General features: G+C 36.4%; 1 protein-coding gene across 1 annotated transcript in view; it reads right to left on the reverse strand.

Moving 5' to 3' along the window:
- SUCLG2 (succinate-CoA ligase GDP-forming subunit beta) overlaps positions 1-15,203 on the reverse strand; it is a 132,563-nt gene that overhangs the window by 66,992 nt on the left and 50,368 nt on the right. The window contains exons 3-5 of the mRNA XM_087744172.1: positions 6,620-6,719; positions 6,405-6,495; positions 157-309 (exon numbers count right to left, since the gene is read on the reverse strand). Coding sequence (XP_087600298.1) covers positions 157-309; positions 6,405-6,495; positions 6,620-6,719 — 344 coding nt within the window. The remainder of the gene's footprint in view (positions 1-156; positions 310-6,404; positions 6,496-6,619; positions 6,720-15,203) is intronic.

Below are 15,203 nucleotides of genomic sequence, written 5' to 3' on the forward strand. Positions count from 1 at the left end.
TCCCCTATTTGGTGAAACACAATTTTTATGGTTCTTATTGTCTTATTGTCTTTCCATACATGGAAGAAGGATAAGTGGAAGGAGAAAGGGAGGGGGGAAATATTCTTTTGGATAACTGACACAAACAATTTTTAGTCCAAAATATTATTTTAATACCTTAAAGATAAGTTCTGGGCTAGTAACTGCAACTTCTTCTATGTCAACACCACCCTGTGGACTGCCAACCATAACAGGTCCATTGCAGGCTCTGTCCATCAAAATTGCGAAGTATGTTTCCCTGGAAATATTCAGTGCTTCTGCAACCATCACCTAAAAATGAATATAGGGAAGAAAAAAATAGCAACTGTTCTGACTGGTCCATCTTGCTGGTGACAATCTGAACATAGCTTTGCTTCCTTGAGGTGTCAAGAGTAGTGAATGTCGTAAAATCTTTTGCAGTGTAAAAGGCAATTAAAAATTAACAGAACCAATGAGGGGCAGTATTTCCCTCTGCTGTGATCAAGCAGATAACATTGTGGCTCATGTTTTCTGCATCGCCTTAAAATGCAGCAGTTTTATACTTGCCATCCTGAAAAGAAATGTTTGTTTCATTGCTTTTACAAGATATTACAACCCCGTGATTTTCTTCCCCCAAGAAATCCTCTCTCTCTAAATAAGAGACTCCCCTGATGCTGCTGTTCTCACTGGGATATGTAACAAGCAGTGTAAACCAGGAGCACCTAATTGTTTGGGGTTTTTTGGGGTTTTTTTGGTTTTTTTTTGTTTTTTTGTCCCCCAAGAAGAGAATTGGAGCTGCTGTTGTGTCCATAAAGGGGACCTCCATATTACCTTTTTATTCCCAACAAGCACTTTAACATGCTGCCCCCAAAAAAACTTGAGTCACAAGGGACTACAGTCTTGCAAATCACATAGATGTAAGAGAGGGTACATTGGCTTTCTGATGCATTGCATCTGTAGTGCTGTTCTTTACCAGTAAAGCCTCAGGCTTAAGTTCTCTCCCTTGTTCTGACAGAAGGCCATCCTACACTTACAATCTCAGCACTGAATTCCTGCCCTGCCTAAGTATTTCCTAAAGAAATGGGTTTACAGATAGTTCTGCTATCCAGCTTTTTACTTTCAGTTTAGAGAGACAAGCAGATGAGTAACCTTCAGATACTGACACATTCTAAAAACATAAAAATTTACTTTTCCAAAGAGCTACTCGTTTGTATTTATGACTATAAACTATAGAGCCCTTTCGTACCAATATCTGACAGATACCTCAGCACGTAACAAAAAAGATGATTCAAATTCTACATGATAGGAATCTACAAGAACTCACATTAAAATTGGGGGGAAAATGGCCCATATAAATCCTTTGTTACAATTTTTTCTCTCCTCCCAAAAATATTCGAAAGCCAACAAAGTCTTTTCCATTGCAGTATTACAATAACTATACTTTCCTCTTCTCATCTGAACTGTCAGTTTTTGCAATAGTTTAACAATAGCTATTAAAGCAATTTCAGAGATTAAGTAGTTTTACACTTGGCAAAGGACTCACAAAACTATGTTTTGATGCAAGAATACTAAGTTCCCCCAAATATTCTTCACCTTAAAAAAAAAAAAAAAATCAAGAAAATTACACATGGTCATTACTAATTGTTCCTTATGATCATAACAGGTACCACAATCGCAGGTGCAGAGACTGTAGTTCTGCTCTGCACTACAGTTTTGCTTTTCTACCTGGAAGTTGAGCAGCCACCTCTGCAATTTAATTAGCACTATAGCTTCTCCTTCTGACAATCAACTACACTCTTCCTTGGCAGAGCTACTATGTCCTGTCTTCCATTGAAAGTAGTAGAAATCAGGAAAATCACTTCCCTAAGATTAATATCATTAAAAAAGATTAAGTGGCCTGTTTATAAAGTGACAGTTTTGAACAATAATTGTAGACAAAGATGATCACTCCGAATGAAACATAAGGTGAAATTTATTCTATCAGTCAGCAGCGCAAACTCCTTAAATCCAAGAGGCATGTATACACCTGCAGTCTTAAAACTCTGCCTACCCAGCAAGATGTGTTCTGTCAAATAAGTATTCCTGGGGTTTTCATAGTTCAAGGACTATAAACAAGAAAGATGCACTATACTTTCACCCAAGTCACTTTTTTGACATTCTACTCCAGAGTACATAAGAAAGAATGTACTTACTTTCTGCCAGGCTGTACATCTTAACAGAACAGAAAAAAAAGTAAGAGACAAGAAATTAAATAAAGCCCTCTGTGCTCAGAATGGAAGGAAAGATGCTATTTCTTTATGTTTTTTTTTTTACTTGGAACAAGTGTTCTTTATAGTAATTTTTTTCCTTCTACTTTTATCTTGCTTTATTCATAGAACATCGGGTGATGTAAAGGAATAGTTCAAATAAACGGCTCTTCAAAAGCAAACTAAAGAAAACTAGCGTGAGCAAGACAACTAAGAATGTAGAAAACTACTGTACTACTTCAAAGCATCTGCCTATTTTAGGCTACTATGAAGGGATGCTAAAAGCCAACTTTAGAAACATAACTTGTCGGCTACCTGCCAAGATTTGTCAAATTAACAAGCAAAGTTATGGAAAGCATCCTTGATTTGCTACTATTAGTCTTTTTACCTGCATGCATGTTTTCACCTTCTTACATACCCTGCATCAGTCTATGTGAAAAACATGAGTCAACTGCTTTAAACATAGGTCAAATAAAACCAGCTGGTCCTACTGGATCTTGTCTGAGTTCTTCAGGCAGTTTCCAGAGTGCTCAGGATCAGGGCCAGACTTAGTATGGGAATCCACTCAATGAGTCTTGAGGAATACATTTGCAAGCACAGCAGATGGAGCTTACATTATTAAATCAGGTATCTTTTCAACTGCTACTTCTAACCCGAGTGACTGTCCTCACTATTGCTAATTAAACCATGTCAACATCGTCAAATACTTCTCTGCCTTAATTCACAAAACTATTGAGAGTCTATCTACTTTGTAGTAGGCAAGCTTACTGTAAAGTAAAAATTGTCAGACAGCGCAACATCTCTCATTTCTCCCAAAAAAACCAGTTACTTTCCCTCACCATCCTCCCTGTTTGATGCAGAGCAAAGCCACGGAAATTGGTGTTCAACGTCTTTAAATAGTACTTGTTAAAGCCTACTGATCATTTACATGACAAATATAATGCAAACACACTAGTGAACAGTTAAGAGTAGTGAAATTGAATTTACAGACTGTTGACTTGTCTTCACATTTTGTCTGTTTTTCTCATGATAAAGAATGTGAAGGATCGTTATCTGTTTACCACATAAGGTTTATATTTAAAACGCCCTGGGGAAAAATCAGTTTTCTTTAAAACTTCCTGATAACTTCAAGCTTTCCTTCTTAAAAAAACAAATCACTACCTAAAAGTTTAAGTCACACATCTAATTTCATGAGGGTAACTATAACAGCTCTTTTATACTGAATCAAATATTCAAAATGTTAATTCTGTTATTGCTTGGAGAGAAAACACAGGTAGCAAATTCTCAGGTTGTCATGATAAGAGAAGACTGTCTTCTCAGATAACCAGGCTCTCCAAATTCTGAGATGCCGTAAGAGGATTTTATGTAAACTCACAAAATAGCTTCCAAGTTAAAAGGGAACTCAGGAGACTGCTATTTATTTAAGAAACATCAATCTAAAGAAGCACAAACATGCTGTAATTCTGTAGCAGGTGTACAAGCTGAGAAAGAAAGCTGAAAACTCCATTTTCTTCTCCATAATTATTCTAACTGTAGAAAATTTCTATATTTTATTCCTTCCTTACAAATACATGTAAAAGGTACGTGACTTCCACTCCCTGACTTGACACTAGCTCATTGTTTGCCTTGCAGAAAGTGACTTAACTATTCTCCTTCTGAAAGATGTTTATTATCTATTTTTTTTAAAACACGAGTTCACTCAAACTTTCTAGAACACCAAAAAGTTTAAAACTCACAAAACCTAAAAACATGCCTTTTCTTTTCTTGGTGAACTGCAATTTTCTTTAAGTACATGTACACGCACGTATTCTTACATACACATACAGAAGGAGCATATGCCTTGAAACAGAACAAAAATGCCTGCTATTAACTCTCTACTTCTCCACCGCTCTTAGCGAGCTCAAAGAGTCTGTCCAGCATTTTCTGTGCATTTAACTACCCACTGCATTAAATGACATTTTAGACATAGCTAAACTCATAGTTCTAATCATATTACTGTAGTTTGCTCCTTAATTGAAATTTCAGTGTTTGACATTGTAGTCTTGATACTGCACACCTGAATGCCTCAACTCCTTTAACTACATTGAAGACCCTAGAGTGAGCTAACTTTGGAAAAGATAAATGCTTTTAAAATACATTAATTTTTCTGGGAGATGGTCTTTGATAACCTAGATGCAGCATTTTAAACATGCTTTCTTCACAAGCTAACCAGCAATGGGGAAAACATTAGCATACCATTGGCCAAACTGTTATATAATTACTTAATTTAAAATAGGGTGTATGCTTTTACCATAAATTACCAAGAATAAAGATCTCAACACCAAAAATATCATAAAACATAGGATTACCATGTTATATATGTATGTGATGAAGATATGAATTGGCCTAGGGCTTTTAAAAGCCAACTCTATAATCAGAATGAAGTCTATGACAACAGATGATCAGCTTCTCTCACTGAAAAGCACTACACTAGTTTATCATGCATCCATATTAAAATATTTGCAAGCTGTGTCCTGAAGAGTTTCCATGTAACTCTATAGCAAAGGAAAAATGCACAGTCTATCAAGGCTATATACTTTCCTGTACCACCAAAATAAATATCTGAAGTTCAGTAGTGCAAACTTTACCTTAAACTTCACCTATGCCCTACCTGCTTACTCTTGACCATTGTTTATTCATACAAGCAACATGTGGATGGGGAGTAAAGCAATTACAAGTTAAATCTTCTATAGCTACTCTATACATGGTACAAAAGTCATCTTGATATAAATCCTTCAAATAATCTTTTTCAAAAAAACCCAACATCCATACCTTTCTTTCATGTCTACCAATTTTGATGAAAATTAGAAGTTTCTTTTTCAGAACTGAATACACAAATGAATGAACAGACTTGCACTCAGACAAAAGAGTGAAATTTCCTGTATTGTTGTATTCAAAGTAGGTCAACTAGGGCAAAAGAATAAAACCAAAGAATTTATAAAAGAAAGCTGCTTTTACCATACAAATTTCTCAGAGTGCCTTAATATGGGAAACGTATATCCTTTTTTATATCCTTAGTATTATCACAATCTCTGACAGACATGCCTTAATGGTAATACTGTTCCTTCTTTTTAATATCTAGTATTTCTTTTTAACAACTATGAGGAGTGATGGTAATCTGCTCTTCTTGCTCCCCAAGAGAAGAACCACCTGAGCACCTTCCTCCAGCCCTCATTAGACAGTATCTTTCCATACAGGTTCTCCCCTTCTATGCTAATATACCAAGCTGTTCACAATATATTAAAAGTGAACTGCAGTTCTTTTCGGCTCATGCCAAATTATCTCCGGGCACCAAATACGCTGTGGCTCTTGACTGCATACCTATATGAAGATCCTTGCTCAGTAAAACAAAACAAGAAATAAAAATACATATAGTAGATAGGCAATTGCTAGGATTTGCTGACTTACAGAATTTTACTAAGGTAAAGGAGAATCTTGCTGAAGGGCTATCTATGCTTCTCTTATTTAGGCCAATACAGAGCAATACATTTATGCTGAAGTAAATCTTGGCACCTTGCAGTATGTACCATCACAGGCAAATGAATTACCACATATTAGCTGAACCACTAACATGACCACATTTTACTCTGTAACTGCAGTAAGTTAGGAAGAATCTACTTTTAGACACTGTTTTCTTTTAAATTGAGATCACTCTCATGCAAAGTCATCTGTCACTATCTTTAATAACAGTTGCCCAAACCTGAGTGTGAATGAAATATGGATAATATTAGTACTACAGGTAATCATGTATATATCACTTCTCTAAGCAGAACGCAAATAAGCATGTACAGTTAATGCTATGTATGGTTAATGCTACATACAGTTATGCTGGTATTTAGCACGTATCTGTCGAAGGATGAACCTATGACAAAGGATTCCTTTCAAAACAGGTAGCAGAAATGATTTTATTTTTCCATCACTAGGTATGCTGAAACTGTTAGACAAAATACATACACACAAAGAAAGAAAAAGTAACTTTTTTTTTTCTTTCATCAACTAGTTGCAGTCAATCAGGCATTGGAGAAGGAATGGAAAAAATAAATCTATGTCATACACTCCAGCATATTAATGCAAAATTGCAGCTGAACACAGTTCTCAACCTTCAAGAGGCAAAAATCTTACCTTTTTAACTGTCACACCATCCTTTGGAGTTTGCTTTGTTGACAGATTGTACCCAATCATCTGTTTAGCAAGCTGTTCAACAATCTTAGGGCTACGAACAAAGGAAAAAGGTTAATTTATTGAAAAATATTAAAAGAAACAGCCACATAGCTATTGTAAACAGCTTAAATATTATAACAGAAGCAATTTATGCTTTTTCAATTTTAAAGACTTACTCTTTAGTTAGATGAACTCCTCCTTTCAATCCACTATTGAAAATACCTTTTCCTCTCCCTCCAGCCAGAATCTGTGCCTTCAGAACAATTTCCTTTGCCTCTATAAAACAAAAACACATTGTTATTCTATCATGTGTCATTTATTGACCTTGTTAGTGTAAGGTTAAAAAGCATTTCGAGGTTAGACTCTTTAAAAACAATGAGAAGTTGCTCATAACTAGCAAGCAATAAAACAGGAGTCAATTCAGCATTTTTACAAAGCAATCTTGCAAAAAAGAATTGTTCAAGGAAGTTAAAGGATAAATACACACTACTTACTAGCTGAATAAATATGTCATTATTTAGATCAAAACCGTGCTATTAGTGTTACATGACCTACACAAAAAAAAAACCCCAACATATAACCAGCATACAGTTTTGACAGCTTACACTCTGGCACTGTTTTTAAATCATGAATCAGATCGCATTTTGTCTTGAATGTACAACAAACAAATGCTCGTCAAGGAAAATAAATTCCATTCCTTGCTCTGAAAACATGTAAGCAAAGCTATGGATGTGGCCCTAAAAGAAGAAATCCCCATCTCCAAAGGGCAGGTAACTGTAGAGCAAGGGCAGTAGCTGTGAAAACATGTTCATCTGTTTGTGATGCATCACTTGCATCTTTGGCAATGTGAGTGTAACAGTATCTTAGTAACAAGAAAGTGCAGCAAGACACAGTGACAAAAGTAATTGTACGAACACCTACGTTCCAAACAGAAGCAATCCTGACATCCTTACAGAGTAAAATGGGCGGGGGGGGAAGGAAAGGTGCAAAGAAAAAAAAAACAACCACCAAAAACAGCACTCATGATCTCTGCAGCTCCATGATCATAGCAGCTTCTTGAATCCTAAAGACCTGCCAGGTGCCTGTAAGATGTTTATTAATACTGAATTACTTACCATAATACTGCCAGGAATTTTGCAAAGTCTGAGATCCTAATACTAAGATATCATTAAGCGGTGCCTAGAAAAGGCTAACTTTGTTATCCTTTTGTGATTGAGTCAATTCCCTCTGAAGTCCGTGGAACACACTGATTTCAGTGATGTTTGGATTAGGTCACACCTTGAATCACAACATTCTACGCCAGTATGCAAGAAAACATGAGAATTTGTCATTAAATTGACAGATTTACTGTTTAAGTGGCACAGAGGATATGGATACTTTCATTCAAACAAACACAGGTTTTCTAGGCTCGTATTACATTAAAATATTTTACAGATGATAAACAGAAGTTTAGGAATTTAAAAGGAAACGGTAAGTTGGATTTTAGGATAAAATAAATATTATGAAATAAATATTCTATTTCCTGTATTAAGACAGAAACACATTTTCAATACAGCTATCAGTGGCACTGTAGCAAGAGATGCTTGATTCCTAAGCTTCTCAAGGCAAAATCCCTCCACGTATTTATCCATTCAGTAACATTTGGCATACATCATTCTGAACCTTAAAAGCACTCTCCTTGAAAATACTTCATGCATTCCAATATACTCATGTTCTGGGCTCCCTATTATTCATGCCATTGCAAGGCAGATAACAAGGAAATTTAAATGCAACAAAAAGTTTTACATCAAGTGTTTCCTAAGCACACAAATTATTAAGATGAATTAAAACTATAAATCACTTTCCAACCTGCATCAGCAAACTCTAAAGTCACAATAGCTGCTGTGATAAAGAATCTAATATAGTATTGTTAATAGATGCTGCAAACATTTAATTAGATGGGTTTTGGGTGCAAACCATCCCGAGAATGTAAGTTTTGATTGTCAGTGATATGTGATATCAATTTTGTGAGTGATCATTACCCTCACTCCTAACCAGCACGCTACATGAGTGCCGGTTATCTTCATTTGGCTACAACAAATGAAGTTAGAGAAAGGAATTAATGGGTACATTTTTATAATCCACTAGAGGACTATCAAGGCAATACAATAACTTCACAAAAACAACTATCAAAACCATAAACAAACACACTAGAAAGTAAGCATAACCATGTAAAGATTAGACCTGAAGAACTAATCAATATAGCAGCTCAGCAGAGCACAGTACAGCAGGCTCTTCTTGCCCTGGGGGAAACCGAGAGGAAGCAATTTAATTCAACAGTTATTCGCCCAAGCTTTGTAAAATGAAGTAAACCAGCCAGATCTTATTTTACAGTAACTAGGCTTGATCATTCAGTACTTACCAAGTTGATTCACTACTTAACGTCACCATTTTATTTAAAGAGCCAATTTCTAGAAATGCTCACACAAAGTTTTTATGCTGTCTCCTGCCTGAATTCCCAAATTATGTTATAAAAGACTACCCCAAAACAAAAATGTGTTTTTAGCTGGAATATATGAAGTAATTCACCTTCACTTGTAGGCTCTAATGTAAATAAATTTAAAAAAAAAATCTAAAAAGCAAATGCAAAGTCAATATTAAAGGCATTAAAAACAAAAAGCTGTAATTAATTTCCATTAGCACCCTTCCAAACTGCTGTAGTAACAGCAGAAAAATGTTCAAGCAGGTTATAAATACTGGATTTGAAGAGAACCTAGCAAAAGCAACATGTCTTTACACCACCATAGAGTGCAACATTTCCAACAGCACTGCATTTGGTAATTAAGGCTTCAGTGAACTCCTGTTTATGTCCACTGACTGACAAGCCTTTGTGTAGATTTAAAAAAAAAAGCAAACAAAAAACCAAAAACAAACAAAAAACAAACCCCAAAACCAAACAAACCAAAATAACAAAACAGACTGCTTAAGTGTGCATAGTTCTTTTTTCTGTCACAGATTTAAAGTTTTCTTTATTATTCAAAACAATACAAAAAAAGACTGCTTTTAAGTGTCACTAATTTAGCAGCAAATAGCCGCAAACTGCTCTATGCAGATTAATGACGCATTTCTGGTAACAGCATGTGTTCTTAACTAATTATAACTTGAATACATTAATATCTCAGACTTAACAGTTTATTCTCTGGATCTTATATAAGTCTTTTTTACATTAATCTACAGAAGAAGAGACACATGAACATTTCCAAAGAGCCCTTTAAAAAAATGGAGCAAAATACAGCTTGTCCGTAAGTCAGATGCCAATAAATAGACAAGACCTTTACTCCTCAGAAAAGTCCTCAGAGTTTAAAATTTCACAACTGTAGTTGGGTCTAACCACATTTCTCAAAAAATTAAATCTAACCACACAGGCAAAAAGCCTTAAGTACTTTTCTTTTAAATAAATTCAGATGTTCCGGCAGAACAGAATATAATGCTCCGAGGGACAAGCATCCTCTACATTGCATTCCACAATACATCTCCTTCCCTTCAGTCAGCGCTGTGGATACAAATGGCAATGATACTCCTTGCAATTGTAATAGGCTCAGTTCTATAATGAAGGCCTATTTAAAATCAATAAAATCAGTCCTGCTTTGGGGACCTATGATTACTCTGGTCCACTGGTACTGCTTGCAGCAAAAATGAACAGATTGTTCTCAGCCCACTGCTGTGTATATTTAAATACTGAATTCTTGATCATGAAACAATATACTGAGAACCATAGTTCTGCTAGTTACATGGCATGCTAATTTATTACCTGTGAACAACTTTCCATTACTATTGATATGACTGCATGATTGCAAATTAGGCGTGTTAATAATTACGTTAAAATGTGCTGTAGCTTATCAAAAATAAAACTACTGTAAAGAAGAGACAATGTAAGACTGCATGGTAATAGGCCTCACTCCTGCCTGTTTATGCACAAAAGATTTTCTATCAGAGAGTACTCAGGAGTACTTCGGCAAGGCATCCTACACTACAGAATGAGAACATGGGAATGAAAGGGAGGAGGTCGCACACAAAATCCTCATCACATTTCTGTCTCACCATGCAACTTTCAGCAGCTCAGCTTCTCTATCTGCAGGGGCTCTGTGAACATTAATTAGCGTCTGCACCTCTTTTAAAAATGCAGAACCTGATTCAGTATTACATTTCTGTATTTTTACCCCAGTGTTAGGCAACTGATGACAGGAGAAGGGCTGACGCCAAACCCCGGCAGCACCAGAAGTACTGCAGCAGCAGTAAAGCATCACTGGCAAATGCACTGATCTCTCTTGTAATGAGCTTAGTGCACATTGCGAAATAGGTGGAAGCAACTCAGTGTCATGGGAGCAGTGCAATGAAGACAAACTGAGGACATGCCAAATCAATGTCTTGCAGAAGCACTGTCTCCTTACTGACCCAAACGTGAGCATAAACACTGAGTTTATAAACACACGAGAGCCATTTCCACAAAGGCAGCAGGCGTTAATGAGACTCTTCTGTCCTTCAGTACGCACAGGAGGACCCCAGCCCAGTGTGGTTAGGCAGCTATTAATTAATTTCAAGAACTTTGCTAGTCACCCTTCTTTGCCTAAAGTCATTAAGCTGTGCTTGATGAGCAGAACTCTTTGAGCACATCCCCCTTCCCAAAGTCCTGAAAGAGCTAGATGGGGCATGTGAATCTGCAACCAGCTCCAAACTCCACCTCTACAAAGACACAGAGGCCAATCTAATGATGTACTTCCCTGTAAGACTCCTCTGGACTTCCTTTCCCAAAGGGAGGTTTCTCCCCCACTCTGCTTTGTAACTTAGCTTTTGTAACATGGAAGTTGAGGAAAACAAGGCGGATATTATAGACATTTTCTGACAGCAATTATACTTCATTTTGGATAGCACAAGAACTATAAAGACATCAACAAAACCGAGAACACCTACATGCCATTCCTACTCCAGTTTCCTCATTAGTGTTGATGCAAAACCACAAATGCTCAACTGTCCTGTAAGGGTTCTAGATAACCTCTCCCAAACTGCATATCTGCAGCTCAGAGCTTGTCTTCCAAAACATGGGGTTCCCCTTACAAGCCCTGAGAGGGTCAAGTTTGGGTTGGTTTGGGTTCTTTTTACCTACCTCTAGCTAATCCAACTGTAAGGAAATCTACTTTTTGGGGTCTCATCTGTCCCGTTCTATTGTTGTTGCTTGCTTCTTTCTTGTTTTAATGCTACCACTACCACCTGAGTTTCTAGCTTCCCTTTGGGAAAGACTGGCTATAATTAATTTTCCAAATTTCAGCCATCCTGTTATACTGCTCAGGCAAGATCCTGTCAGGTGCTTATTACTTTTTAACAATATTCCTGTCCAGAGACACTCTGGTGTACTTACTTCAGCACAAGAAAGAAGAGAGAAGAATAAAAGCTATAAGGAAGATCATAATAAACATAATACAATAATAAAAAATGGTAATAAAGCTTAATTCCCAAATTGAACACTAAATCTTAAAGTTGCTGAAATGACTTTTCACATTTGGGTCTCTTTACGCAAACTTGCTCTGACATCTGAGAGAGCTTTTCCCAAGGAGCAAGTATTGCTACCACTTCCACTGCTCCCCATCTTCTGTGTCCTCTGGGGATGCAGCGCCTGAGACAGTTCCCACACTCTGCCAGGTAAGCAGATGGAGATGGCAAAAACAAGAAGATACCTCCCACATCAACAAAACTACTGGTGTGCTTAAAGGTCTTTAGAATTAAGTTAAACAATTAATTTCCCCCCACGCACACACCCCTTAACTTTAATTTAAACTCTCTTCCTCTGTTATTTTCATTCTTCTGCTCTGTAATACCAGAAAGAATTATGTTCTTACATGCCTAGTTTCTGCAACCTTTGGTTTTCAGACTAGTTTAGAATTAAAGTTAAATAAATCATCCTTTTTATAACTCCATACTTTTGAATATATTGTATATTTATTGCTAGATTATAAGCCTCATTAAAATCTATAATGATAAATTAGTCAGTCTCTTGATTCTGTCATACTGTTATTAATTGCTTTCATAACCATTACTACACACTTCACCGGTGATAAAAATTTTAAAGCTAGATAAAATCAGCTAAGCTAAAGCTCACTCTTAATATTGCACTCTTAAACCTTCTCAGAGTAAAAGTAATCAAGTATTCACACGTCCTACATTTAAGTTAAACCTGATAAATTACTTATACAGTAAACAGAGCCCCACTAGATCCAGCAGCACCACTATAACGCATGGAAAAATATGTACATTAAGGCAGGGATCCACAAAAATAGTTCTCACATTAAAATTGTTCATTGTACATGCTTGTTTAAAACTCCATGGGATATCTTATTTCTGATATTTTCCAGCCTTTAACAGATTCTCTTTTCAACCTAAGTTCTCATTATTTTTTATGTAGATTTCCTCTGTAATAGACACAGGGTTTAGAAAAACTACTATTTGTCGTATTTGCTTACAAACTCAAGAGGAGGCATGGTTTGAAAACTCAGTCAGGAGGGGAACAAGTTCTTCATTTGGTGGACGAGCATGGAAGTCTACTGAGAAGTGAGCAAAAGCTTTTTCTGCCAGCTCTCAGGCAATATCCAATCCACGGGTAAAACAGAGAAGGCCACTTTCTGTAACCCGCAATGTCAACCTGGCATCCTGTACCATGTTGCATAGTAAATACTGAACAAAATGGAAAAACTCATGCAAACTGATATAGTGTTCTTCCATCATTATATCCACCAGTTTCATTCTTGCAACTTTTAGACTTCAAAATATTCTTTACAATATGCCCAAGTTAATACTATTTTTCTCCTCTGCTGATGATTTCACTTTAAGAGACTGCAAAAGCAAGCAAAGAATACTTTTCCTTGTGTATTACTTGCGATCCCTTTTACCTGACACCACCATGGAAGCTTCTCAGGATAATCTATTATGCACTGAGAAATGCGGGCATGCAAAATCATGTGGTTTAGCAGACTTGGAATGTACCTGCTTTCCTTATAAAATACATAAAAACATCACAAAACTTGCTTTCTAAAAACCACTGTCATTTAAAAATCCAACATTTTACCCGATTTTTAGCAAGTCACTTATCTTCACCCTTCCCTTTTTCCTAAACTACAACAAAAAAGTTATAGTGAAATGAATATACTGTCAGTTTTCTTTGCATCTTTACCTTTTAAAGCTTACAGGGATTTCAAGTTTTCCTTGCCAAAACATCCTGCAAACTTTTTTTTTTAATAAAACATATTCTAAAGTTAGCAGACTTAGGCAGTTCAACTGTGTCCTAAATTGTTGACTGAATACCATAACATTATTTGTTTTAATGCAATTCAGAGAACAGGTTTTATGCAATCTGTAGTGTTGAAGTCAAGCAGTCATTAAGAACAAACACTGTTCTCGCCCCTAGCTGCAACAATACACACACCTGTTTTCCTGGAACGCTTTCAAAATTTCATTCTTTGTGATTATGTATAAGGCACAAAAGACAAATAGTCTTCTCCAACTGATTCTAATTCTTTCATCCATTATTGAACTGCAGAGATGATTTTGAAAAAATTGTACGCAGTGTAGAAAATATAAAAACTGGGGAACATACATTAGTTTTTTCATAATTCACTTTTAAGTATAAAAGAGTTGTTATAGTAGAAGATATTTTCAAACATGGAGCACAAAATAAGAAACCTAAACAAGAAACCAGGAAATTCACATGGTAAAAAAGCAAGTAAATAAGCAGAGAGTAAAGACAACTGCAATGTTACCACCATTACTTAAGAAGTGTTAACAAATTCAGAACATAATATACATGGCAGTTGAACCCCATTCAAGTACAGACTTGATAATTAGTCCTTTGCTGAGCACAGTCTTTACGTACAGGCCTGCTAAGCCCAGCAAGATCCTTAAAAAATAAGCATTAAAACGGAGGGCAAAGCTAAAAGAAATTTGGAGTGCATCACACAGTGGTGGCTGGGCACACAATCAACAGCCTTCAAAGGCACGAGAAACAGGCCACATGCTAAAAAGGAGGCATCTGAAGGTGGAGCAGCTTTAGAGCCAATTTCTGCAAGTTTGCCAATACTAAGGCAGGACTAAGTCCCTTCAAAGGGTTTCATCATCTCGTACTGCCTTGTAAATACCAGGACAAACTGACCTGATAGCTTAACGTGTGCATGCACTGTCCAGCCTCAAGGGACCTCCCTGCTTCCATAGCACTTGACATCACATCAGCAGTGGTCATTTCTCCTCTTTACGATAATTTACAGTGACACAATACTGATGCTTTTCATCAAACAGATAGTTATCTGCTTAATTTTAAGCATACACTAATGACAGCTTGGCATTTGAGTGCATGCATAAATATTTCCCTGAGTGGGACTTTGACATGTTTCATGAAGAATTTCTTAATGAAGCTCCAACCCTAAAGCTCTTCCACACTTTGCATTTTTACCCAAAGCGATGAAAATACTGAACAACTCTTAGCTGAAAATTTACATTTTTAGCAAAATTAACATTTCGCTCCCAGAGACAGTTACCATCAAACAATTCTGCTCTACCTCTTTGCCTTATGTCCCTTAGTTTGTTTCATTGTGTAAGGCTGCATTAGATACCACACATTTTGCTGTTCAGACAATAAATCAATCCACACCAAAACTAGAAACATGCAAAAGAACAGCAAATCTGGCAGTATTTTGATCTGTATCAAAAAGTCCTCCAGTAGTCCGATTCATTATCCAG

This window comes from Nipponia nippon, unplaced genomic scaffold, assembly GCF_047370975.1.
Source record: "Nipponia nippon isolate SJK-2023a ecotype South Korea unplaced genomic scaffold, ASM4737097v1 scaffold_9, whole genome shotgun sequence".
Classification (NCBI taxonomy): Eukaryota; Metazoa; Chordata; class Aves; order Pelecaniformes; family Threskiornithidae; genus Nipponia; species Nipponia nippon.